Source organism: Cyrtonyx montezumae, unplaced genomic scaffold (assembly GCF_038088225.1).
Source record: "Cyrtonyx montezumae isolate F1298 unplaced genomic scaffold, pur_monq_1.0 scaffold_16, whole genome shotgun sequence".
Classification (NCBI taxonomy): domain Eukaryota; kingdom Metazoa; phylum Chordata; class Aves; order Galliformes; family Odontophoridae; genus Cyrtonyx; species Cyrtonyx montezumae.
In genome coordinates, this window is record NW_027071892.1 from 12,687,787 (window position 1) to 12,714,203 (window position 26,417).

The 26,417-nt window shown below is 45.8% G+C and overlaps 1 protein-coding gene across 3 annotated transcripts in view; it reads left to right on the forward strand.

The window, feature by feature from the left end:
- MAD1L1 (mitotic arrest deficient 1 like 1) overlaps positions 1–26,417 on the forward strand; it is a 307,407-nt gene that overhangs the window by 118,766 nt on the left and 162,224 nt on the right. For all 3 annotated transcript variants that reach the window (XM_065732905.1, XM_065732906.1, XM_065732907.1), the window contains exons 12-13: positions 877–1,017; positions 23,814–23,870. In XM_065732905.1, the coding sequence (XP_065588977.1) occupies positions 877–1,017; positions 23,814–23,870 (198 nt within the window). The remainder of the gene's footprint in view (positions 1–876; positions 1,018–23,813; positions 23,871–26,417) is intronic.

Below are 26,417 nucleotides of genomic sequence, written 5' to 3' on the forward strand. Positions count from 1 at the left end.
GGGAACGCACTGCTTTGACTCTGTTCTGCAGCCTTGAGAACATCAAGGCTCTTCAGTGCAGTCAAAATATGGAGCATTTCATCAGCTCTCCAGTCCCTGTATGCACATTGCACTGTAGCCAGCCATCTCCTTAAAACACACCTGACTTTCTGGATTGTTGTTCAGCTTTTTGTCCCCACCGATGTCTTGATCACAAGGTGCTGCCTAACACAGTTAGCTTTAGTACTTGGGAGTGTGAAAGCTCTCATTGCGTGGAGAGGGATCCTCCTGTTTATAACAGTCAGCAAATAGGAAAGTGAGCCAAACCCATTCTCAACAGGATATTAACCTCTGAAAAAAATTAATTATAAACACTGAATATGGCAGCACTTAACAAGCAGTCAGTCACATACGGTTTGGGGGATATTTGCTCTCAGTCGCCTTGTTCATCATCAAATCTATTTCATTTCTGTTGCCATAATTGTGCTCATTCATTGCTGGAATTCTGTGGCAGGAAAAATGTCAAGTACTACACTCAGTGTTTTGCTGAAGAAATCTGTTCAGCCCATTGAATTCGGATAGTGTCTCCAAAAAGAAGGAAGGCTCTGTTTTCAGTTGGTATTTGCTCGTGAGGGTGAAGGCATGTTGCTTTCCTGCACGGGAAGTGTGCTTTTACATACCCAAGGCAGTCTGGTTTCTCATCTCTTGTTTTCTTTCATTGATTTTGTCAGAGCTGTGTGTCCACACCTGTGACTCAGTGCACACACAGAGACCATGAGAATACATCCATCCAGTTTTTTTTTGGCAACGGGGAAAAAAACACATTGTTCTGAGAACTTATTCCTGTGTGAGGTCAGGGGCTCTATCCCTGATGGTGATTTCTGTTCTTCCCTGCAGGAGCGTGATGGGATGAGGGCAATCCTGGAGTCCTATGACAGCGAGCTGACCCCTGCTGAGCACTCCCCACAGCTGAACCGGCGCATGCGGGAGGCAGAGGAGATGGTGCAGAAGCTGCACGCCCACAATGCGGAGCTGGAGGTAATAAAGCATCCTCCTCCTCTAACCCCAGTGGGGGAGTGGCTGAGGCTGTCTAAAACCGTGTTGCCTGGTGATGTGCTCTCCCCTCGCAGAAGACAGGCTTGCAAAATTCAAAATGCCAGCATCTTTAAGACCCACTGCGTGGTGTTGGTGATTCCCTGCAGTGTAGCAAGGCTGTCCTGTAGGCAGTGTCAGCAGGGCTGTGCTCGTTGGGCCCTTTGCATTTGGAGAAGCAAAGTACCTGTCTGCAGTTATTCTGCTCTTTGTGGAGTTGGGCCTGCAGACCCCACTGGTAACTACATTAAGTGCTTTTTTTATATTGGGATTTTCTCTACGAAAAGCATTTTGGTTTTTTTTCCTGAAGATAGTGTTTCTCAAAGGGATTCTTATATTATTATTCTCTTAATGTAAATTTGCAGTCTGAAACGGGACTATAATGAGGTAAATTATAACATCCATTTGCCAAATTATTCCCTACCTCCCTGCTGTATTTTGTGGTAGTGGAACGGCCCTGGATTGAAATATTTGGAAATATCTCTGTGATCTTAAACCTTGGCAGTTTTATACTGTAGATCTTACAATAATAGTAAGTTTGTGAGTTTTCCTTACTTTGCATCTAATTCCACCAGCATAGAGATTTATAGACACAGCAATTCAAATGGAGTAAAACTTGTAGTTAGGCGTTGCTCCTGGGATTCCTACCAAAGTCACAGAGTGAACTGCACCACTGTGCATCAGTCTCACTGTCACTGCTGTCATCTTTAGGAAATCATCTTTAGAAAACCATCTTTTCTTCTTCAGTAGGTGGGCACTTAGGGCAGGGAGCACTGGCTGCAGTGACCTCTAGAGCCTCAGCAGGCAGAGCAAGTGTGCTGTGAGCTCTGTATCACATTGTAGGTCCTCTTCCTCCTTGTTTCTCAGTTTTGGGCAAGTTGATCAAGAAATCAGTGGCAGACAAAAAGGAAACTTGCCTCAATCTTTTTGTCTCTGAATGTTTCTCCCTGTGGGTCACTCGATAACTGCACTGTTTACTATCAGACAGAGCAGGATTAGATGGTGCTGGCATAAACATGTTAGGTTCTGGGTTGGTGGAGGGAGATGTCCTGAGTTGTTTCACTGGATCTGCATTGGGCCATAGCAAATTACCTTTTCCCTTTCAGGTGGAAGCATGAAGTGTAGGATCCAGTTCCTGCATGTCTTTAATTATTTGTAGGAAACAAATGTTAAGTTTATCTTCATGGATATGGATTCAGGGCTACATGGAAAATTTCAGAAAGGAGCTGTGTTCTCTGGAGGTTTGTTTTGTGTGATGTCAACCTTTAAGTCTTTCAAAGACTTTGCTAGAAGCGGGATTCAAAGTCCTTATATTCCCCTTGTAAGTAAAATTTTATGCTTCACTTGATTGCATTTGCCTTTCGGACTGCAACGTTGGCTGCCAAATCCAATCTAGTTGGAGATTTGTTGTTCCAGTAAAAATCTGAGAACTGGAAATGGGAAATGGAGGTCCGTGTGGGCCCTGCTGGTGCCTCATTGTCAGTGTAAGTCACTGTCTGTAGATCAAAGATCTGCTTGATAGCAGCTATTAATAACTTCTAACATAATGCTCCGCACATACTGGGATTGTTGACACCTGTGTGACTCATCTCGCAAACAAACAGAGGAGACAGTGGGAATGAGGCACCTTGGAGCTTCGGGTGATTTCTGAAATGTGGGTTAAGCTATCTCTGATGGAGTGGGGGGAAACAGAGGGGAAATTGAGCACATTTAAACCCATGTGGCAGAAGAGTTTGGGCCCGCTGGGAGCACCTGCTGTAGGTGGGCTGGGAGGGCAGCAGGCAGCTTGCAGGGGAGCATGACAAGAGTCCGTGTGCAAGCAGTGTGCTGATGGTGGCAGCAGAGCAGCAATGTGCACGCTGCACACCAAGGTGCAGGGGTGTGTCACGGTTTGCAGGACAGTTTGACCCGGTACCGTGACAATTTAGGCAGGGGACCCACGGGCCCACACCCCGGGGAAGGGGAAGGGGGAAAAGGGAAAAGGAGAAGGGAGATGGGCGTAGGAACAAAACAGCGGCAACGATCTGAGGAGGAAAGCTATTTTACTAAATAGATATCAGAAAGGAAAAATAACACAATATAATATAATATAATTGGAATTGAGGCAAATGAATCAAATAAAATGAGCGAGAGAGAGAGTGTCCGATAAACCGAAGGCCTTACGCTAACGCTGAAGGCGGACGGCTGCAACAAACACCCACTGCCGAGCTCGGTCCCGAAGGGAAGAGAGAGTCCCGTGACTGCAGACAGTTTTTATCTTTCCCTCTGAGCGTAAACACGTAAGAACGCAAAGCATCGCAAAGTCCTCTGGGGAATGGAGTTCTTCTTCTCTTCTGAGACAGGCATACCTGGAACTATCGATGGTCCACGGAGCTGGAGCATTAACTCTTTAACTCTAAATGCACTACATGATGTTATGATGTGGAATACCAGTACCAAAAATCATAAAACCATGACAGGGTGTGAAGAGAGACTGAGCAAAGCCAGAAAGCCCAGGCTGTCTCTGGGACGTTTTGCTAGGCCAGGTTGTATACACGTGGGAAGCAAGGTTGCTGGTTAGCAGAAGTAGTGCTGGGGTCCTTGCAGGTGCACAGAGCAGTGCTGGGGGTGAGCTGTGCTTACAGCAGGAGCAGCACACTGTGGTGCAGTGCAACTTTGCTGGGGAGACTGCAGTTATTGCTGTGGTGCAGGAGCATCCTGAGTTTAAGCAAAACTGCTAAGTATCCTCTTGTGTTACTTTTTATTGCTTTTACTTTTAATATTCACGCTCTTTCTCTCCTCGCTGATTTGCTTTACAATGGTGTGGGTTGCATTCATTCTTTTTTTTTGTTATTGATGTTGTTTTGTTGTTTTTTGCTATTGAAAACTTCATTTACCCAAATGTTTCCCTACATACCCTGGCAGAGAAAACTTTGATACTCGTAGAGCTGATGCTTCTGTGCATGTGCTCCTTCTGGCTGCCCCAGTCTGTTACCAACAGCCCCAGCTCTGAACAAGCCACGGGGGGGAGAAGTAACGTTTTTAACCAGAATTTGTTGTACTCTGAAAATGGAGATATTTTCCATTTATTCCAACAGCAGCACTGTGTGAGTGAGGAAGCTGTCTGCTGAAGATGCAGTGTAGGAAGAGTTTGTGCTGAGGCAACAGCTTCTCACTCATTAGGGAGATGAGGCCTCTGATAAGTCTTCTGCTCAGTGTGTAACTGGAGGTGGGAAACTGCTTAAAAGAGCACAGGGAGCAAGAGGGAGGTGTGTAGGCCCCGAGGGCTGTGTGTGAGCAGTCTGTAGAGCATGCTGCAGGGATGAGTGCTGTGGTACAGAGCTGTGTCTGGCTCCCTATGTGCCTGGCAGGACAGCTGCTGGGAAGAAAGGTCCAATGCAGCGACCTCTCTGGGAAGAAAGGTCCAATGCAGAAGAAAGGAGCTCAAATGCAGAGCAATGCTTCCATCCCAGCTCACTTTGGAAGCACTGTGTTGCTGCTAAAGGTCAGGTCCTGTCTGTGCCTGATGGGGCAGAGAACCATAGGATGAAGACAGGTTGATGAGGAGCTTCGAAAATTCCCTTTGCTGGTGGCTGATGGTAAAAGCCGGATCTCTAATGCATGAGCATGCAAGCACAGTCTGAAAGTGATTGCCATCCCCTGCCCAGGACTGCCTGCCCCCAGAGCCATGGCACCGAGCTGGCTGTCGAGGTTCAGGAAAGCCCTCAGTGGAGCACTGCATGTAAGGCAGGGTGGAGACCTGAGAAAAATACTGCCTGAAATGGAGGCTGGAAAAAGCAAGCAGGCTGTGCCAGCCCATTTCGGGTGGTTAATGAAGTGTCACTCACCATCTTTTTAAAAGCGTGTTTTGGAACAGTAAAGGGAATGAGTTTGTCTCTGGCCAGCATGTAATCAATGCATAAAATAAACAGAATTGCAGCTGCGTTCTTGTCGCGACATAAATTTTCAGCTAGACACTGGCAGTATTAACAAGTTTTGTGCCAATCTTGATTAATTTTTACTACCATTGCTCATGTTAACTCTAATTTCAAGATAAATGCAACAAAGGCAAGAAGCCTCTGTGCACGTGGCAGCTTATGACAAAGCTCTGTTGCAGGGTTTAGTGTTTGAGAAGTTAAATCCAGCTGCACAAAAGAGAAATCATCATAAATATAACTCCATTAATAGCTCTTTTATTACAACACACTTGGCTCCATATGAAACTTTAATGAAGAGAGATTTGCAGGGAAGACTCACGCTGACACCTTCAATGGTCTCTAGCATTTTTTACATTGAGAGATTTACACTGCCTGTGAACACCATATGTATTCTAATCAGATAATTATGAGTCTGACAGTTTCAGCACAAGAAATGCCATATGCTCCATGTTTTTTGTGTTGTTGTTTTTGTTGTGTTTTCTTCATTATTATTATTATTTTTACCACGGGTATTACTGGTGACCTCAAAACTCATTGACCAAAAATTGTCAGCCTACCTGAGCGTGATACCTGCAGCTCATGTGCTGGCAGTGCCTGTGGTGTTAGTCACGAGTCTGCTCCTTGCTAAGTGAGTTGCTTAGCAGTCACTCTGGTGGTTAAAGTGCTTAGAATTTATGTGGATGCAATGGAGTGTTTATCTGAGCAGTTAGCAGTTCCTCCTTGTCTCTCACCTGGCTTCCCCCTCTGTGCTTTTCCACTTTGTTTTGCCTCCTTTCTTTCCTCCCTTTGATCCACACTTTATGCTTGTCGTGCTTTATCCCTCTGCTGAGTTTTCTCTCCCCCTCAAAGGTAAATTGCTTCCTTACACAGCAGAAGGGGTTTCTGTGATGATGGGAGCTTCACAGAGACATTTCCTTCCATCTGTGCAAAGCACAGAGGAGTTTGTTTCCACGTTCAGGTTTCTCCTGCCTGCTTTCACTGCCTCTCTGCTGCCTTCCTGCCTTTCCGCACCGCTTGTCTCAGTGACAACTTTAAGAAGCAGTGAGGAGCTGGCCCTGCTCCCTTTGGCTGTCCGTAAGGAGCAAATCCAAGTCACTAGAGCTTTCCTGCTGCTCCAGCATGGTGTGCGTTTTGCTGGCCCAGTCTTCTGCTGTCACTGTAGCATCTTATCTGTAACTCAAGAGGGAGAAAACAGACTCTCTGGAGACGATGCTAACGCGCTCCACGCACGAGCTAGCACTGATTGCTGAAGCACTCACAGTGCAGGCCATCATATTCTGACAAAGCAAACTCCTCATCAGAATAGCATTTGGAACCTGGGCGCTTTGGGATCCCTCAGCAGATCTGAGCCTTCCTGCGTCCCTCGCTTTTCTTTTTCTTTTCATTTCTAGAGGAGAGTTGGGTCAGGCTCTGCGTCCTCCGGCACCGCTGCAAAACGGATGATCTTGGGTCTGCTCTTCTCTCACACGTTTCATCTTCCTCCAGCCCTGAGTGCCCTTGTCAAGTCAGAGAGCCGTGAGTTCCCTCCCCTCCCTTTTACACCTGCTGGCGGCTGTGTCTGGGGAGAGCACCTTGCAAAGAGCTGTCACATAAATGAGGAAGTTGTGTCCTGAGGGGTGCAGTGATTTGTTAAAGGTGACAGTCCCTGCTCTGTGGGAGTGCCCATAAAACCAGCTGGTGCCACAGCAGAGCCTGTCTTTGGACTCAACGCTTTTGTAATTGGTTGAACTAGATGCCAAAGCATTATTATTATTATTAAATGTTTTGGAGGTGCTTCTCCATTTTGGATCTGTACTGAAAAGATCAACTGGCGCATGGCAATGCCTGTGCTACGTGCATCCTGCACAGAGCAGTGTTGTAAAGGTGGATTTTTACAGCTTGTTTTAGTGTGGATGCTCTGACAGTTTCAGAATGGCTTTAACTCACCAGTTCCTTGGGACCCAGCTAAAGAGGAGCAGGCTACCATCATTCTTAAGAAATGAGCATTTTTGGCACCAACTTGCAGAGAGTAAACTGAATCATTAATGAAATTATCTGTCCTTTAGCCTTGGGTACGTGTTGGAGCTGCAGGAAGCAGTCCAGCTGAGGTGAGACCATGGTGCTATGTGGGATGCTTGGAGCACAGCAGTCTGCTCTTGTTCTGTGTGTCCAAAGCCTCTGAGGTCATCACAGCAGTGCCTCTGGAAGCTCTTGTAATAGGTACTAGCAGCCTGTGCTCCCCTAAAAATGCTCTTGGTGTGAGCAGATCCTCCTGTAGACTCTTCTGGTGATGTTTTGAATAAGGAATCACAGATAAGGTTGACCTGAGGAATTTGGATCACCTTCAAACACACCGGGCTGTAGGAGATGAGAGAAGCAGGTGAACTGGGTTCTAAATTCTTACAGTAGATTTAAAATTACCCAATTTTCCAGAGAAGTTTTGGAAGGAGAAGATAACTGATGTGCAGTTATGAGTCATGTTTACCACAATAGAGCAGGGCAGAGTGTTTTGTATGGCACTGAGAGCTTTAGAGTGCTTTAAACCCAAGAGCCTGCTTGCCTGTGCCCAGAGATAGAGGCTTTGCGATCAGACGTCTTCAGGTGGAGGAGGAAACACAGTTGGGGTGGGAGCAGCAGCCCTGGCAGCAAGCAGAGGTGGCATGCAAGGTAGGTGTTTTCATGCAGTGTGGTGCATCTTGCCTCCTGCTGCCCGTGTGGGGTGAAGCCTGGATGCTTCACCTCTTCCCCACCTACCATGCAAGAAGAAAGGAGCAAGATTCTTCATGGAATGGGGTCAGGACCAGTTAGCTGCCAGTTTCTTGAAGCAAAGGGAGGCTTTGGCAGTGTTCTTGCTCTGCTTCCCAGTGTCACATTCTACAGTTAAAGTTCTTTTATTTTAATTTTTTCAGTTTTTCAGAAATTACATGATCTTCATTCTGTTTTTAATCCAGAGATCTAACTTCTTTGGGTCTTTTTCAGGCTGGAAAGCATGGTGAGTTCATGTAGTGTTGGTCTCATTTGCTTGGCCTGCTCATCAATGGCTCGTGCTGCCATGGCAGACCCTGGTGGTAAGGTTTGTGCTCAGATTGCTTGAGTGACCCTTGGCAGGGAATGGTCAAAGCTTCCTCAACAGCTGCTGGGATACATGGGGACACAGCCTGGCCTCTCTGCAGTGGGGTGATGGCATCCTGCTGGATGCACTGCTCCATCCCATCTCTGAACTGCCTCCCAAGTGAGTGCATCCAGCCCAACATTGCCTCAAGTGTGTGGTTCACGTACATGTAGCTCAGCTCAAAGAGTATTTTGGTGCCTGGCTCGTTAGTGGCAGGATAACTGGCCAGGCCAAGAACCAGGTTTGTTTCTGTTGGCTGTCCCAGAGGTGCTCTGACCAGTGAGTGCATGACGCCTTGTTGGAGTTGTGTTGGCGAATCAGCCTTCAGTGTCAGAAAGCACAGAAATAGTTACCGATTAATGTTCTCCAGTTACTAGAACTACTTAGGAACATTCTCGTGGTGATGCAACTTGTAGCTGCTCATGGAAACTGAGCAGTTCTGAGAGAAGCAGGAAGCAGACATCTTATGAAAAAATTACAAGTGAAGATTGCACGTCCACAAGATGCCACAGAAACTTGAGCTATTCCGTGCCTCTGCCTTGCAGTAATGACATCAAACAGCGTGTCAGGGCACCTTGAGAGGTGTTTTGAACTTGTTGAAATTGGTTGATTTTTATAATGATTGGATTTGAATTCCATGATTTCTAGTGCTTCATTTCAGGATAACTACACGATCTCTGCATAATTTAGAATTTAAAGTATGTATTTATGAGTGTTTTCACGTCATCTTTTAATTCACAGTGATGGCCTCCTGTGACAAACTGGGACTAATGCTTTTAACTACTGTTTTATATTTGAAAACACATCATCAACTTGTATCTGTAGTTGAGTTCTTGCAAAGGCATCTCTGCAGGGCCTGTCTGGGGTGCCTCACTCTTCCTGTCCCGGAGCCCATGACTCCCTGGACTGGAGCAGCTCACTGCTGGAGGACTCTGCAGTGGATCTTTGCCCTCAAGCTCCTGGGCTCAGGGCTCTGCTGAGCTCCCATTGCCAAATGTTCATACTGTGTACTAGGGAAAGTGCTTTAAAGAGGCAACAACAGCACAAGCTCATTCCCATGATCCTGCTCTTCACAACTTGCCAGAATCTCAAGATCCTTTGTAATACTCTTAACTTTGTTTATTGTAGCAATTGAAACAACAGTAGTTGCTGTCTTAATTTTCTTTCTGAAGCCCATTGATTATTTCCAGTTATGATTTTAATCAGCAGGAGCGGAAGGGTTGTTTCTTCAGGAAGCTAATTAGTCTCAGTGCCTGGCTTGGCACAGTTAGCTGAATGGTGCCTAAATGCAAGGGGTGACTGCAATTCTTTTCTTCCAGAGGTGCATAATTATTCACCTTTCATGCTTTCTTCTCCAAGTTACACGTTGTAGTTGTTCCCACATCTTCTCCCTGACTTTCCCTGTGGACTGGTCTGTCCATGCTGTGCAGCTTTTCTTTCTCTCCAGTTTGGTTCCATACTGAGGTCATGAATTAGAGTATGGCACCATAGCAACGTTTGGAAGATGGCTGGAGTGCTTGTCTTCACTTTTCTCACTTCCACTTTCCTTAACAGTGACTAGCTAGCTAAGTCTTGGAGAAGACAGGAACAGAAGTGAAAAAGGCAGCTGGTAGTGATATTCACCAAGCTGTGATTAAAAATGGAGCTGTTTTCCTCTGTTCAGAGGTGGTCCAAGCAAACTGTAAGGAACAATTCTCTATTTTTGGAGGCTGTGCACTTTATCTATGTGTTGCTTGCATTCCAGATGTCAGACTTACAATCATGAGCTCTTGCAACACCGCTTCCTTTTGGAAGGTTGTAAAAACAGTTTGTTTTTTTTTCCCTTGGAAACCCAGTTTTCTTGGACAAGTTGGTAATCCTAAATATTTTTAAGTTTTAAAGGTTGTTGACAAGAAGCTTGGAAGATATGCTACACTGTATTATTGGTGTATGAAAAAGCAGTGATGGATTCAGTAGCTATGAATGGGAAAAGGGTAATAATTTTGTCGAGGTTATTTTCAGCGGAATGTATTGGGTAAGGAGTGATTTTTGCTGAGGTTTATTTGTGTAGAGGCTGTCACCGTGCATTATTTGTTTATGCAAAGAAGTGATAAATATCTGTACGAGTTTTAACTCATGAGAGCATCTTCGGGAGTGTTTCCCAAAGCCTGTGCTGTGCCATGCAGGGCTGGGGCCAGGCTCACTGACAGATGCACCAAAACCCAAAGGCCTTTGCCATACACGCCTGGAGGTTCCAGGGCTCTGCTGCTGCCATTTTCACTAATTGCTGCTTGGTTTGTTTCTTCTGTTTACTCAGAGATCATCTGAGTGTGCTTAATTGTTCCTCAGCTGCTACGCAGCAGCACGCAGAACTCTTGCAAAGAGGGAAACTGTTATCCCTGTATGTGGGATTTCCTTGAAGGAGCATTGCTCACCCTGCTTGGTGCAGGCTGCTGGGGTCTTTATTGACCACAGATGCAGGTGTATGTAATTCCTGTGGATCTTTATTGCATGTGAAATACCATTGGTCTTCAGTTCTTCCAGTGTAGTTGATACAAACTTGCTTGAGAGTGCCAGGCTCTGATTTATTTTGTGACCAAAAAAGCACATCGTAGCCATAGGTGTATGTACGTAGATGTTCCTAGTGCTTGCACAGGAAAGCATGTCTAAAGAAATCGAAAGATGACTTGCTCTGTGCTCTTAAAATAACGTAGCATCCCAGGCTAATTCTAAAGGCATTTTGTTGCTCTGTTGTTTATGTACTGAATGCAGTAGATGAGGCTCACAGCTATATAGAGAACTGACATTTATCTGCGCGGTGCAGCATGACCTTATCGTTCATAAGTGGCATTTCCTCTCAAGATAATGAGCACCTTTTTATTTAGGCCAGACAAAAGCCAAATTCACTGTAGCTGATTTCTACAGCCCATTAACACTTTACAGATGATGTTACTGTAATTGCTGCTGATACTGGTTTCTGTTGCATTCCGCTTGCTCTCTGGATAAAGCTCTTGTTTCTGAACAACAGAGGGGAAGTGAGAGTGGAGAGGTCATGCTCACGTCTTCGTGAGCACTGAGGAGCTGCTGCATGGCACAGATCGGGCTGCTCCTACTGCAAATGGATGTTTTGTATAACCTATGCAGACTGCTACAGGGCCTCCTCCACAACGAGCAAGCTGTGAGCAGTTGGGGCAGATATTGGCCTGTGATGGATGAACAAGCTGGTGGTCCCCGAGGTCAGCCCTCCTGACATCTAGGCAAAGGGGAAACTTCACAGCTGTTTATCTGCTTGGGTAAGAAGAACGTTTAAGCGTGGAAAAAAAGTGTTCACATTTACAGATCTGTTGCCTTACCCCGATGCCACTGCTTGATTTAATTTTGCCTGCAGCACTAGCTGTGTGCTCCTGCTCCCTGCGTAATGCCCAGCCACCAGTGAGCATGCACTCTGGATGGAGCTCATCCCTGAGATGATCTTGGCATCTGTTCTGACTCTTTGCCTTGCCAAACAGAGGTCTTCAGTGCTTCTGCAGTGTGGCTTTGCTGGATGGAGATTCAGGTGTGAGGAAACTCGAGGGTTTCTAATGGGACCATCACCTTGTTACCTTGTCAGTCTGCATCTGCTGGAGCGAGAAGCAATCGTGAGTTGCTGGATTGCTTTCCTGAAATGAGTTCCTGTTTGGTTTGCACAGAGAAGATAAACAATTGCATCTCAACAATATCCCGTCTGGCATCTTTGTTGGCAGGCTCTGCAGAAGGGCTGAGGACTGAATGGGCTGTGTTTAGGATGAAATTGCAGGGCTCCCTGTGGGGTTAATGCTTTCAGATCAAAATTGAGAAACATTGATGAGACAACACAAGGAAATAGGCATTTCTGTTCCTTTTGCTCTGTCTATTTTATGGATAAACAAGGGACTTCAGTCCTAGACTGGTTAATCCTGCAAGACAGTTATTGTGAAGGGGAAAAGTGCAAGTTTTTGCAACGTAAATTAAACTGCTGCTTGGCAAGCACAGAATATACATCACACCTGTGCTACATAAGGATGGTTTGTTTGCTCTTTCTGTTTCCTGTTATTGCCATTATTTTTTACCCTCTGAGTACCCTTTTCAAACCCTTTCTTTAAGGAAGGATTGATATTAAAGATCCCTGCAGGACAAGCTGTGCAGGAGGAGTGAAGCACTGTGCCCCTGCCAGGCTGCCTGGACAACAAACCAGGCAGCTTTCTGCCCCTTGAATTCAGTGAGAGTCCCCTTCAGGCTCTACAAGAAGGAGCACAGGATTAAGAGGAGCATTTAAAGAGGATAATTAAATTGGCTGCTTTGTTAGATAATGGAAAGCTGCAGCCTGGGGATGTCGTGGGCAGTCAGATGAGCTGGGGGAGAGAGGTGGGGGGAGGAGACAGGTGGCAGTAAGAGGCAGGGATAGAAGTTCCAGTTATTTTGAGAAACAGTCATCAGTTTATGAGAAATCTTCCTGCAAATGCTTTCCAGAAGCCAGATTCTCTCTGGGAATGACTTGCATTCCTCTAGCTTTGCTGTTCACTGCCATGAGTAGCATCACTTACTTTGTGATTGGTGACTTAGCTTTGGTGGCCTTGACTCCACTCGTGTTTTGGGTGACCCTCACCACAGACCAGCTGCAGGAGCACTTCCAGCCCTGCACTTTAATGAGTGCACTTAATAGTACAGTGGTTCCATTATGCAGAAAAGGCTCAAAGTTGGTCTGAAATGGCCCACAGGAGCTTGAGTTTTCAGATAAGGATTTAATGATAATACAAAAGCCCTCTTAGGATTGAGGGCACGTAGGGAAAACTGCAGTCACAAACTTGTTTGTGCACTTCATACATTTCTTTTCACCCCCATTCCTTCATCACATTTGTCCCGTGTTGTTAGGTTCCACCTTACAAACAAATGATTAAGCATTAACAAGGAAACAACCCAGAAGCTTGCTATAGCCTTCAAATACTTGCTTTGAATTTGCTGCCTATTTATAAGTCATTCATTTGAGCCACAGTGGCAGTTAATTAGAAATGTGGTGAATCCTTTTTTCAGCAGTGTGCCAGGAGAGGATCCTTGTAGTTCATTTGCTCTTTGTCTTTTTTTTTTTTTTTAATGATTTTTGCTGCAGATTTTACACTGTGCTTAAATTCCTTTGGGATTTGTTTACTTGGAATATATTCTCAAATGAAAGTGGAAAGGTTTTGCTCCTCTTTAAGGAAGTCAGAGGAGCATGACCGTGTTCTGCAGGGATGCTTGATGCTATCGGATGGTGGTAAAAATGTGTTTTCCCCATTTTTTAGCTTCCAGTTTTTGTCCTGGAAGATTTTTTCTTAACCTTTGTAATGGAAGAACTGTCATTTGGTAGAGATACTGGTACCCCTGTTTTTTGTCCCCAGCAGTCACACGACTTAAAGCAAATTCTGCTTCTAAGCCCCGTTCAGCTTGTAGTACAAAAATGATGAGGTATAATATTACAATTGCAAATTGTGAGTGCCTCTGCGGCCTTGCAGAGGACGTGGGGTCCTTGGGCTTTGCTTTCTCCTTTTGTTGAATAGCATTGGAGCAGATGATCTTCAGCACCTCGTGGAGAGGTGTAGGAAGCTTGTACCAAAGCATCGAGGTGGGGCGGTGGGTGAGACACAGGTACGTGGCAGGTGAGATGGTGCATGAAACCTACATTTAATAAACTCAGCTGGGCTTCTGCTGGCTCCACATGCTGAGGTGTGGAGTTGTGCCAGGGCTCTGGAAGTGATGCCTGTCTGCAAGGAGCCTGGTGGCCACTGGTGTACAAAAGCAGTCTGTTGTGGGCACGCGTGTGCTGGGAATGGAGACTTGGATTTTTATTTTTTTGTTTCAGCAGCCAATACCAGTGCTAGCTTTCCCTTTTTTTTTTTTTCTCATTTATTATTTTTCTCCCACCACCCCTCTTTATTTTGGTGCCATGGGAGCCTGGCAGCACAGCCAGGAAGAGCCATCTTCTTCCGGAGGCTGACCCAGAGAGCAGGATTAAAATCCCAAGGGAAATTCCTGCTTGGCCTCCAAGTGCAATGAACATACCTCCTCTGCTTTGAAAAGGAGAATCTCTCCACTAAACTCACCTTTCTCCCCACTGAAAATTAAAATGAAGAATTAAAAAGCGGAGAATTATCCCCTTCATTTCCTCATCCCCTCCCTGGGTCAGTCACACCCGCAGCCCATCAGCGGTGTGGAGCTCACCCTGACATTTGGAAAAGCCTGTCTGCAAGGGGAATCAAGCAGCGAGCTTCTGCTAATTATAATAGCCGTGCTTTATTAAGCAAAATCCAGCCACACACTCAGACTAGAAGCTGCAAATGTGTATCAGAGGAGACAGGTCCTAAACAAACGTTCTAGTGGGGAGGCAAGGGCAACAAGGCATTGCTCTGCCAGAGCTAACATTGCACAGTTCTGTCTGGAGGGTGAATGTTGTCTCCTAGCAACTTCCAGGAGCGTTTCAAATTTGCTGGAGACCCTCTGAGATTCCGGCACTTTACCCACTGCTCTTCTGGATGCCAAAAATATGCTGGTTGTAATTTCACCAGCCTTTCTTTCAAGGGCAGTGCTTGCTTAAACCCTTCCCTTGACCTTCATTTGAGTTAGCACAACCTGTGCGGTGGGACAGAGAGCCGGGACAAGACATCAAGCTAAATTAAAATGAACCCAGGAGAAGAAAGTTTTAAGGGTGGGTCTTCACTTCCCTGGTGCTGCTTGCTGGCTGGCTCGTGGTGGTCACAGTGGGAATGGTGGTGTGTGTGTGCAGGTGCTGTGAACAGCACGTGGGGTGGGACATGTTGGGAATATGGCACGTGTGTCATAAAAGACATCTTTTGGGAAGGGACACCATGCATCACCAGCTGCTAAAAAGCCTCGGGCAGCTTAGGGAAAGGTGCTGCTCTTCAGTCCTTAGCTGTGCTCAGGTCAGGGGGAGCTGTTCGCTTACCTTGTTTTAATGGTTATAATATTTGCCACAGCTATATCAGAGGAGTGTGAGAACAACGTGCTCTGTTTCATCCAGTTACAGACCTTCAGGCTGGGGGCTGATCTGTGCTTAAAGCCCTCTTCTTCCAACCCACTGCTTCCACTCCTGGCAGAAGCTTTCAGCCCAAACCACTCACGTCTGAATTTGTGCTCTGATCTGAATTGCTCTGAAAACCTTACTTCAACTCCTGGCCAGCTACCAGTGCTTCTCTCAAACTATATTGGCCATTCCCAGGCACCCTGATGCTCCTGGGGGTGCACACATCTCTCGTTGGCAAGGGAGAGCCCGTCCAGGTGCTCAGCTGTCAGCACGCTGGGAAGGGAATGCTGTGCTGTGCTGATAGTCTGACAATCTCCCTTTATACATTTAAATTAAAAGTGATACAATCGCATAAATCATTGTCACAGTACTGTACGCAAACGTAGTGCTGTGATACGGAGTAGTTAGGAGATGACAGAGCAAATGCTCTTATTCTTGACTTTGAGAAGTGCACTGACAATGAATCACTCTTAGTGATGAGATACAGCAGTGCTGACTCATCGGCTGAAATTAGAAGGGCTTATTTAGGTAGAGATGTAATTCCACCATTTTTTTCTGATGAATGGATGAGAGTGAGCATTTTTGTTGGCTAATTCACACACTTCATCAACTAAATGTCGTTTCTTTTCCCCTGACAATCAAACCTAGCTGGAGGCGACTGATGGAGGGAGGGAGGACCTGGATGTGGGGAGGTGGCACTGGGAGAAGCGTACCGTGCAGGATGAGCAGCAGAAGAGTTCCCGTTTTGGTAGAGGTGTTGCCTGTCATATGGACAGCACTTTTAGTTTCTGAGATTCTCTTTTGGCTTAGCGTGTGTTAACGTTTGCTCATTCCTCCCTCAGCCATAAGACAGGTAAATAAAAGTTGCTGAGGGTAGAATTTTGCCAGAAAGTGACAAGCAAATGTGCAAATGGCTGTTATCCCCTTCTCCAACCACCTCTGTCATTACATCTGATACCACGGGATTCTGTTCCTAAAAACATCCCTGGGGGAGGGAGCAGTGAAGGAGAAGAGCCTCCCTGCAAGGGTTGCACGCTCAGCTGTTTTTCTTGGGCTGGAACACTTTTGAGCCCACAGAGAGAGAGACCTGTGGCAAGAATGCATTATTCCCAGCGGAGCTGTGCTATAATCTTTTGGTCTCTGCCTTAGAAAGGAGTTCAGGGAAAACATCAAGGAAAGCCAGGAGGAGAGGAGCTGCTCAGCTGTTGCGTGCCAGTTTTGCCTCAACCTCTGCTGCAGTTCACAGTGAAACCAAAGAACGATTGCTCCTGTTTTGAGATGTTTGCAGATCTGACACTTCTTGTCACATGAAAAATCCGGAAACACCTGAACCCCTCATTTTCCTGCTACCTGCACCCACCTGCTTTCCTACAAATGTTTCTGTCTGGATCGGGATGCTCTGATCTCCAGGGTCTCATCCTTTCCTGAGCAGAAGGCTCTGCATTTTGCCACTTCCCCAGCTTGCCTTTGTGCTGAGATGAGGGGACAGCCACCTCTGGGTGCGGAGGTGCTGGTGTTCTGCACTAGGTGTGCAGCTCAGTCCTTGTGCTGCCGGAGCGGTGCGGACCATGGTGTGTGCTGTGTCACTAACAGCACCTTGCGCTCAGAGCTGACCTCCTGGGCAGAGAGGTTGGGTGGTTTCACAGAGCGAGCTAATCTTTGTGTTCGGGGGGAGGAAAGCAGTTTCAGGGAGCTCAGTAATTTGCTTAGGGCCGCTCAGGAGTTGCTCATGAAAGCTGGGTCTCTGCTGCAGGACTATGCAGCTCATTTGGAGCTGGGTCAAGTAACTTGCCAGGAATAAAAATGTGGGTATTATTTTTTTTTTTTGCTTGGAGTTGTATCCTTCTTGTTTGAATCATTCTGCAGTGGCTTTGCTTGCAGCCCTTTCTTACAGCATAACCAGTCAGAATTTGGTGTCATTTCATTCCAATAAACCTCCTGTCAAGAACTCTTGTTACTTAGTGACTGACTGCTAAAAAAGAGCATGGGAAGAGGGATTGGTCTGTCCTTGAGACTTAAGAGCAAGAGAAAGATTTGGTTATTATCCCTTTGCCCAGTAAATCTTGATGGCACGTTTGACAGGAGCTCGTGTCTTGCAGACACGTTTTCCCTGCATTTCAGTAATTACAACCATGACTTCAGCAATTTTTCAGTTTGCAGTATGGCTTTTTGTTTCGCATCCAAGAGCCTTTGCTGTATTCACATCTCGTTGTGTTCACCGGCTGCTTTTTGTCTCTCACTGGGGGGCGGCATTTCACTGCTGCACATCCAATCCATCCCTAGGAGCCCGCTTCTCCCGCAGGTAGCAGCTGCTGTTTGCTGTTTCCTCGCCATGCACAGAGCACCGACCTTCAGTCCCTGGCTGCTGCAGTTGCTGCCTGGTGCCCAGGAGCACGAGCCCCTGGAGATATGGGGGCATCTTCATACAGGCATTCTGCTTTCATGTCGTTTATGTCCCTGCTCGGGGTAAAATTAAGAGCAGTCAGATCACACTGTGCAAGAAGTGGCCTGAGACGTGTGCTGTTCGTTGTGGTGTACACCCACCCTCACTGAGATAAATATGTCCGTCAGCTGTGCTCTCTGTTTCACCTGTTGCAGCTTCTTGGAAGCTCAGAGTCAGTGTCACTTCACTGTACACATACATTTGTGAAATGATTTCCAGGTGCACTGGGGATTTCCCCTCTGCCCTCCCAGCAGTCCGGCAGCCCTTTCTCACCCCTGTGAGATAACGTGGTGGCCATGAGGCTTTTGAGACAACATCAATGTTTCGCTCGTAGCTGTTACTTCCCACCTTGTAAAGGACATACATTTGGTTTTATCACCAGGAGGACTTTCTTGAGAACAGCAAAATTGAACCTGTAAAGCAGCGAGGAAGTTACTTAGCCGTGCATGGCACCCCTCTGTCTCACTGACTGTGATCTCAGATGATGCGATCTTGTGAAAAATCACAAAATTTCTACTGCAGAGTGTCAGAACACCATTTTAAATTGGAAATGACCATTTAATTACCCATGCAAGTGATGCAGAGACAGTACTGCACGCTCCCGGTCTGCAGCAGTGGTGCGGCGATGGATTGAGGGCTGGGCTCACCCAATGGGTGTATGGCTCGGGAAGAAAAATGGGCAGACAGCTGCAAGTGGAGTCCCGTGGGTAAGATCACAGTATGAACACTAATGAAAATTTCATTTCAGCTCGTGCAGTTGAATATGCAGGATCACAGTGTGGAAATAAACTGACTGCGCGTGGCTGAGTTACATCTGTCACAGTCTGCCACCCCCACCAGTGAGCTGGCTGTGGCATTTATTGTCAAAGCCAGGTTTTCTCCCTGTTTGCACCACAAGTCAGAGTCGTGTAAGACATCTGAGTGAGAGAGAAGTGGTGATTTCAGCCATCTCTTGCAGCTGTTTGAATGGCATTTCTCCGTTGTTCCATATAAATCTGGTATGGTGCATAGAGCCCTATGTTTCTGAATTTATGGTTGAATTCTGAGCATTATGATCGGTGATTTCTTTATCAGAATTGCCCTGGGAGTGCAACAGTGACTTGCAGTTCCCTTCTGCACTTTGGCCACAGCTTTGGTGCACAGTGTGTTACCTGCATCCCCTGCACATAAAGGAAGGAGATGGGGATGTGCTTTTTTCCCCTTCTTCCCCAGCTGAGCCCATCAGATGAGATTTGCTGGCTTGGATCACATCACTCTTTAGCTGCACACTAAGGCCACCTGCATCGTGCATCTTCTTTTGTGAGTGATTAGACACAAAAGTTACTGGGAAATTACCCAGCTAATGAGTGGGGAACAGGCAGCACAAGGCGATGGGGCATGTTGGAATGCTCAGCACCCCATGTTTCTGTGGCTGGAAGCAGATACGTCCTCGTGAATTTGTCTGCTAACTGTTGAGGAGGAGAGGCAAGAATTTATCTTCGGAGTCAATTAATTTGAAATAGCTATTAATTACCATTATACTTAAATTTGCCACTCATCGCAGTTGACTCGAATTTGCAGACAACTGTTGCATGTAAAATACCACTGAGGATACCGTGGGCTCTCATCCTGCAGAGATGCCCTGCAGCTGTGGAGCAGCTCTGCCAGGCTGAGCCCCCCCACCGCCCCTCCCCCAGGTTTGGGTTGGTAGCTGCGAGCACACAGCCCAGGGACTGTGGGCTCTGTGTATTCACAGGCGTTTCATGGGAAAGAATAAAAATGAGTGGGTTTAATTTGAGGTAGTGAAGGCGCTGCTTGTTTTTCTCCCTTGCAAAGCACCCGCGTTGTATTAGCGAGACTGTTAAGGCAATCATGTTTTCTGATGAAAGCATAAGACTGGAATGATGTTTCCTGATGAAGATTGTTTTGATTTATTCCCTGTATGCAGCACAGTTTTGCTTCCGTGGCTTTTTTGAAGCAAACTTTCAGTTTGTGTCTCTGGCTGCTGCTGCTGTGCCGCGCTCCTATGAGCAATTGAACACATGACACAGAGGAGTGCATTAATGCGGGTCCACAAAGCGAGCTTCGATTTGCTAATTGCTCGCGGAGCAGAGGGGATTGTTGCAAAGATAGCAGCTGCTCGTTAGAGATTGAGCGGCTCGTTTTTGTGACCAGCAATGCTCACCTTGAGCTGGAGCACAGCCCAAGCACGCAGGGCACTCAGCTCGGCCCGGAGCAGAGCAGGGGGGAACACCTGCACAAACATGGCCAGGTTGCTCAGGTTTCCTTCCCACCCCATGGAGCTGGAGGAGCCCTGGGCCCGACCCCATGCCTCCCTCCTTCACACCCGCTGTTCCTCGGTCTTCCCGTTTGCGTTTGTGCTATGAAATCCAGTGGAAATAATGACAGCGGGAACGTGTAGGAGATTAATTATTGATGAAGGGAAGCGAGCTAAGCAATTCGGAAATGTCTCCTTGGGAGCCAGATCAGTTCCTCGCCTTGGAAACTGCTCCTGCCCCTTGCAGCCCAGCACCGTATCGCAGCAAGGCAGGAGCACGGGTTATCTGTCCTTCCTCGCCGCTCTCCTGTGAGGATGACAGGAGTGCTGACAGTAGATTAGGCTGCGTTGTCATGTAAGATGAATGTTTGGAGTTGACAAACCCTTTTTTTTTTCCGTGGGCTTAAAGTAATTGACTGAATACTTGTGAGGATTTCTTTCTTCCTGCTTGTGTTGCTTATTTGATTTTCTTTACCTGTTTATGCTGCCTTCAGTGGGCAAATTGGACTTTACATGTATTTGTATATCTGATTCTTAAACTCAGCATCTGTTTGCTTATCAGATTTCTTAATGCTTGAGCTCAGCGATCGGTGGGAATTTAACATGGCTATTAAGGAATAAGAATTTCCTTGGAGCTTTCAGATAACTTCTGTGCATATTTTGAAAATGCATCATGAGTTCTTTCCTGCCGAGAGATTCCCAAGGCACCGAGGTGGATGTGTTCAGGCTAAAAGCTCTGAGATGGGGCTGGCAAAGTGCTCCAGCACTGCTGCAGGTACCAGCCCTGTGCCTGTGGGGAGGGGATGCTCCTGGGGTGGGGGGTTCTCCCTTCCCACCCACCTGCAGCTCCCCGCTCACACCTACCCTGTCTGCAAGCGGACAGGGATGATGGAATGGAAGCAAGAACTCCAACCCTTCCTTCCTGAAAATATGATTGATCAGATGCAGTATAGCAATATTTCCTTCAGGTCCTTCCAAGGCTGCCCAGCAAACATCTGAAGAGCTGATGCTGTGTGCTGTACCAGGGCCCTCTGCAGCTCCTGCCTCCCCGTGCCGTGCTGCTGGCAGCTCCACCAAAGCACTCTGATTAAGTGAGGTGTGGGGAGAAGTTCAGAGCCTAATTTCTTCTTCATAATTAAAAATGTGTGCATCTGTCATGCTGCTGGTGATTAGGTTGTATTTTCTTGTGGCCTAGTAGGAATATGGCAGTGAATCACTTTGCAAGCAGCTGTCCTCTAACAGCTGAGCTAGGTTCAATATTTGATTTAAGCTAATAAAAAGTCTGGGGTAGGGCTAATGTTTACAAACTGGATGTGATAAAGCATTCAGATCATCTGTTGCACGGCCAGGAGGGAGCAGCACAGGGGCCCCAGTGACGAGGGGCTGCGTCCTGTGCTCCCAGGGGCAGCTCTGCTGGAGGACCCTCCTCATTTCCAGCCCTCCATCGCATTGTAGTGGCTCACAATGCATTAAATGTGTCCCTTTTGCTCTTCTGTGAGAGCTGTAGCCAAACCATACAGTTAAGAATCTTTTAATCTTCATAAATAATTTCTTCTGGCAATCTAGTGAGCTTGGTTGCTGTTCTCTGAATTCCCAGTAGTTCAGCTGCTTGCTCCCTCTGAGATGAACTGCCTAGAAATGAATGCAATGAAGAAAACCTATTCTGATTTAATTCCTATCTGATTGCTTCTCCAAATTGTATTGATCTGCCATTATCAAGCTGCGGCCTTGGACTTGCTGTCCAGGTTTGCCTGTAGGTCTCTATTGGCATAACAACGTGACAGGTTTGTATTTGGTTATTTTCTCCAAGACATGTACCAAATAAATTATGGAATATTTCCTTCTTACACTCTCATCTCTTTGTATTATTTCTTTCCTGTCCAAAAGTTTTTGCCTCTTCCCAAATATGTGAGGATTTTTTTTTATCCTTTTCTGTCTTTTGTCAGTCTTGTATTTTAAGACACCTAGTTAAACATGTTCCTAGGTTGCTGTTGTCTTGATATGATAAAGAAAAAGCATTTCCTCATAAAAACGGTCAAACCTTGAAGAGGTTGCTCAGAGGGGTTTTGGAATGTGCCCGCTTGGGGATACTCAGAACTGAGCTAACAGGAGCCCAGGGTGACCTGATGGAGCTGACCCTGCTCCAGGCAGCAGACTGACCTGCTTTCTTCCAGTCTAAATCACCCCTCGGTATTGTAGAATCCTGTGCTATCCAGCACGAGGTTGAATGGAGAAATGACCCTCAAGTTGATGAGTGATAGCTACAGGAAGCACGTGCACAATTCTTTGTGTCTTTTTGCATCTTGATAAGAGCTGTAGTTTCCATGTAAAGGTCATATACACCTTTGTTTAGATAGGGCTAAGGAAAATATAGAAAAGTTCCTCTTATTTTTTCTTCAAATCAGAAATACTCTGTCGGTCCTGGGGTGTTGGACAAAGTCTATGCTAACCTCTTATTTTGGGGTGTTGGACAAAGTCTATGCTTACCTCTCATAAATAACGTCTCTGGGAGGAGATTTTCTGATTCTCTGCCACACGACTCCCTCCTGGCTCCAACCTGCTGGTGTGATTCTCCCTGATTAAATATTAGTGAGGAAAAGAAGTCTTTCCCAGGTGTCCCCAAATGTATATTTTCCTGATGTTTCAGCGTCCAACTTGGTGATAATTTCATTTTTCCTTCTTTCGTGCTTGCACACTCGCTCCGCCTTTGGTTGGGACTGGCATCTCCTGCAGTGTTTAATGAGTGTGTTTCATTTCCCTGTGCCAGGTCCCAGGCTTCTATTAAAACCCTTTTCATCCTATTTGAGTGTCTGTGCCTTAAGTAATGTCACATCATCCCATGCCCCGCACAGCAAGGAGCTGTTGTTTTCCATTTCCACTGAGCTCTGTGGCCAAAGCAGTCTTGAGCTTTGGTTGTTTGTTTGCAAAATTAACCTTGTGCTGTGCTGAACCCTAAGACTGTAATTTTTTGTTCGCTTGCATTTCAGTGCCTTCAGCCTGCAAAGCTTAATGTTTTCCTTTTCGTGGTAATAAACTGCGTGCTGTTTGCTTCTGGTTTGGATGTAGTACTCAAAAGACCCATTTTGTGTGTGGAGAGATTGTTAGAGGGGCTCTGGAGGGTTTAAATGAATATCTGCCTGAAATTACATGAATTAGTTTGCAGAAAAGTTTATTTTTTGTTGGGTTTTTTTGTTTGGTTGGTTTGTTTTCTTCTTGTTGTGTTTGTTTCTGTAGTTTCAATTAGCTTCCCCATCATTGGTCGTGTCTATTTTTTGGGCTTTCTGCTAACCAGAGGAATGCAGATTGCAGGCACAGCGCTGTGAAGTAGAAAACGTGGGAAGAATGTGCACTGAAGTAGGAAATGTGGCTCCTCGCAGCCATCTCCAAAATATCTCCCTTTCTAAATCCTGTCACATAAACAAAATCTCGGAGATCTCCTCCTATGAGTCATGTTCCCATTTCTCCAGAAATTATACAGAGATAATGTAAGATGTTTCCACTCTGGTTTGAGATCCTTTGAATTTCAAACCTCCTTTTAAAAGAGGGAAAGCCAAACCCTCGCACCATTCTCATGGAGTTCAGTTGGGTTATTTTACAGACTGCTAACATCAACCACTTGCCCCCAGAATCTTCAACGAGGTATTTTCTGTGAAGTTATCTTGATGCTCAGTGCTCCTTTCAGTTGTGCAGCGAGCATCTTCTTTTCCTTTGGAAGGAACATAAAGGAAGCTCAGTTCTCAGACCGGGCTGTAGTGCGGAAATCTGGGATGGATAGCCCAGTGGGTTTCCTCTCTGCAGTGAACCTATTCCTTCTTGTGTACTGTGGACTCTTTGGGGCAGGGTCGTTTGTAATGAGATGCTGAGGGGTTATATGAAGACCCAGCACTTAGAATTCCAGTGTCAGTGCAGTGAAAATCATGTTGCCTTTGGCTTTTTTGGTTGGCGATGGAAAGGAGCTTGGTCAAACTGAAATTCCCCTAAATGTCCTAAGCTTCATTTTCTTTTTCTTTTTTGTCTTGAAGGTTCAGATGTCTCAAGTTCTGGAAGAAGTGGGAAGTCAGAAGCAAAGAGCAGAGATGGTAAGTGTTCATCTTTTTTTTTTAATTTATTATTATTATTATTATTATTATTTATGTTTTACAGTAATGTATGCGAAGTTCTGTGCCTTTGAACAGTGGGTCAGTTCCAAATACTTGGATCTGGACAGCAAATTAACTCTTACAACATTTGTATCAGTAGTCTCAGCACTGCTTGTCTCTTCATTTACCTGGAACATGTGTTGGAGGAGACCTGGTGATCTGCCACCTTTCTTCTAGCAGTTTTTCTTTGGTAACCCTTCTAGATCAGAAGGAAGCGTTTCATTTCATACTGAATTAACTCCTTTTTTTGAGGACCTCTGATTCAGTCTCAAGTGTGCAAAGGATGAGCAGATGAGATGCAACAATTACCACAAACTGGTTTCTTCTAAAGTGTGTTAATTTTCTGCTGGTTTTGTCTGTTTTCTTGGTTGCTCCCTCAAGGACCAAAAGCAGTAGAAGCCACAAGTGGTGTGGCTCATGTGCTATTAGTAGCTAGTCATACATCTCATTGTTTCTCCTTCTTTTCTTTGGCTGTGGTCCTCCTTGCTGTTTCAACATCATTTTCTATAGTGGGAGCAGTAATTGGTTCTGCTTCTGAGTTGGGCTTTTATTGTGAGCAAAGGTTTGTATTTTTTTGTATGCTCCATCGCTTTCTGTGGTGACGTAGCTCAGAACTGATACTTCCAAAGAAAACTGAATTAATCCTATTTACTGCTTGATCTCATTACACGCCACCGTGTTGCAGTTCTGAATTCTATACAGTCAACTTTGTATTGTCCCCACTGAACATACCAGGGGATAAAAGCACTGTTATGTTTGATGTGCAGAGGTCTGTCCCCTTTGGATGGGGCTGTACTGTTCCCCTCCTGCCCACAGGCTCCAGCAATTATCCCATCAGCTCCATTCTCCTCCTCACCACCGGGGAGGAAGTTCTTTCCTTATTTTGTTTGCTTTTTTCTCCCTCCAGATCAGCATCTCACCTGGATGGCTTTATTTTCAGGCTCAAAGTTGATCCTTCAGCAATTGTTTGCCTAATTAGGGTTCTTGGCATCTCTCTTTCCATGCCTCTCTCAGTTTTTCACCTGTGGTCCTCTTCTTGTTAGGTTGATGCTAAGCCCCCATCACCAGGAGGATGTGGAAAAGTCTGCCTGCTCTGGGTGTTGACAGATGTGGATATTGCTTCTTATGAGCCATTCTGCAAACATAACTGTGGCTCTATGGCAAAGAGAAAAAAGCCTGTCAGGTGATAGCGTTCAGTCTTTGGGATGCTTTGGGGTTAAACCTCTGTAGAGCTGACATCCCTGCTGCCACACTGAAGAGTGCTAATGACTTTCCCACCTCCCCCAAAGCACTATAAAGGAAGAAGTTTGCTCTAGTGAACTCTCTGGCTCAATCTCATCGAAGAGAGTGTTGGGATTTCTCCTGCGCAGTGGGGAGCGTCTTAGATGCCCTGATAAAGCTTTTTTCACATAGCAACATTTAGATGTAAAATATTTGTTATAATCTGTGAGGATCATGGCCTAAATAAGATGGGATCTGGATACTCTGTGCCTGTGGGACAAGAGGTCCCAATTTCAGGGCATCATGCCCATGAGGACGATGCAAGGCTGCAAAGTGTGCTGTAGGGGATTCTGAGCTGGGCCAGGATGTGAGTGAGGCTGTGCCTCACGAGAGTGGGACACAGTTGCTGTGCTCAGTGCTGTGGAGTACTCCAGCACATGATCTCATTGCTTCGCTGCTAAAAATGAGTTGACTCCTAGTAGGGAAAAAAAAAAAAAGAAAAGGAAGAAAAGAAATTTAAATGTCTTCAGCTAATTGCAGTTGACAAGACAAAGGCAGTTTGACTTTCCAGTATTAATTAGCAAACCCATACTAATTAGCTTGTATAAGCACAATTCATGCTTCTTTCCCTAAATGCAATTAATATTGCAACTGAAGCCGTCTCTGGGCTGTGCCGCTCTATCATTAACATACCTTACCCTAATTAGACACGGCCAGTAGTGGCTGGAGAAATGAGTTTGTGATTACAGCCATAAAAAATCCTCTAATATTTTATATCCTTCAGGGAATCTGAACCTAGAATTTATTTTCTGATTTAATAAAAATTACCCTTATGATTGTGCTGTGTAATTGTAAGAATGAAACTTTGATTCTTCTCTCCCTCTAACCCTTCACTTATTTATTTTTCTTTATTCACAGTCTGTGTGCCTTCTCTCTTAGGAGAGAAGAGTACCTGTGTGGTCTTCTGAGAGCTGGGTCATTGCTCAGATGATGTAATTGTCTCTCAGATTTGAGGATATTCTCCTTCTTTTCGTATTGGCTGAAATAATGTTTTTTTATTGCTGCTGTGAACCCATTTTGGTCCCTAAGCTCACTTCTTTCTTGTGTAAATACGTGCATTTTCTGACAGTGCTATCAGTGCTGGAAGTTTTCTTTACCAGGGGTAATGCTCAGGTAAGTTTCTCTGCAGGACACACTGGGAGGTTCCGTGTGGCATTTGCACCTATGGCCACCTCTTTGGGGTCACAGGATCTTAGTTCTTCAGGT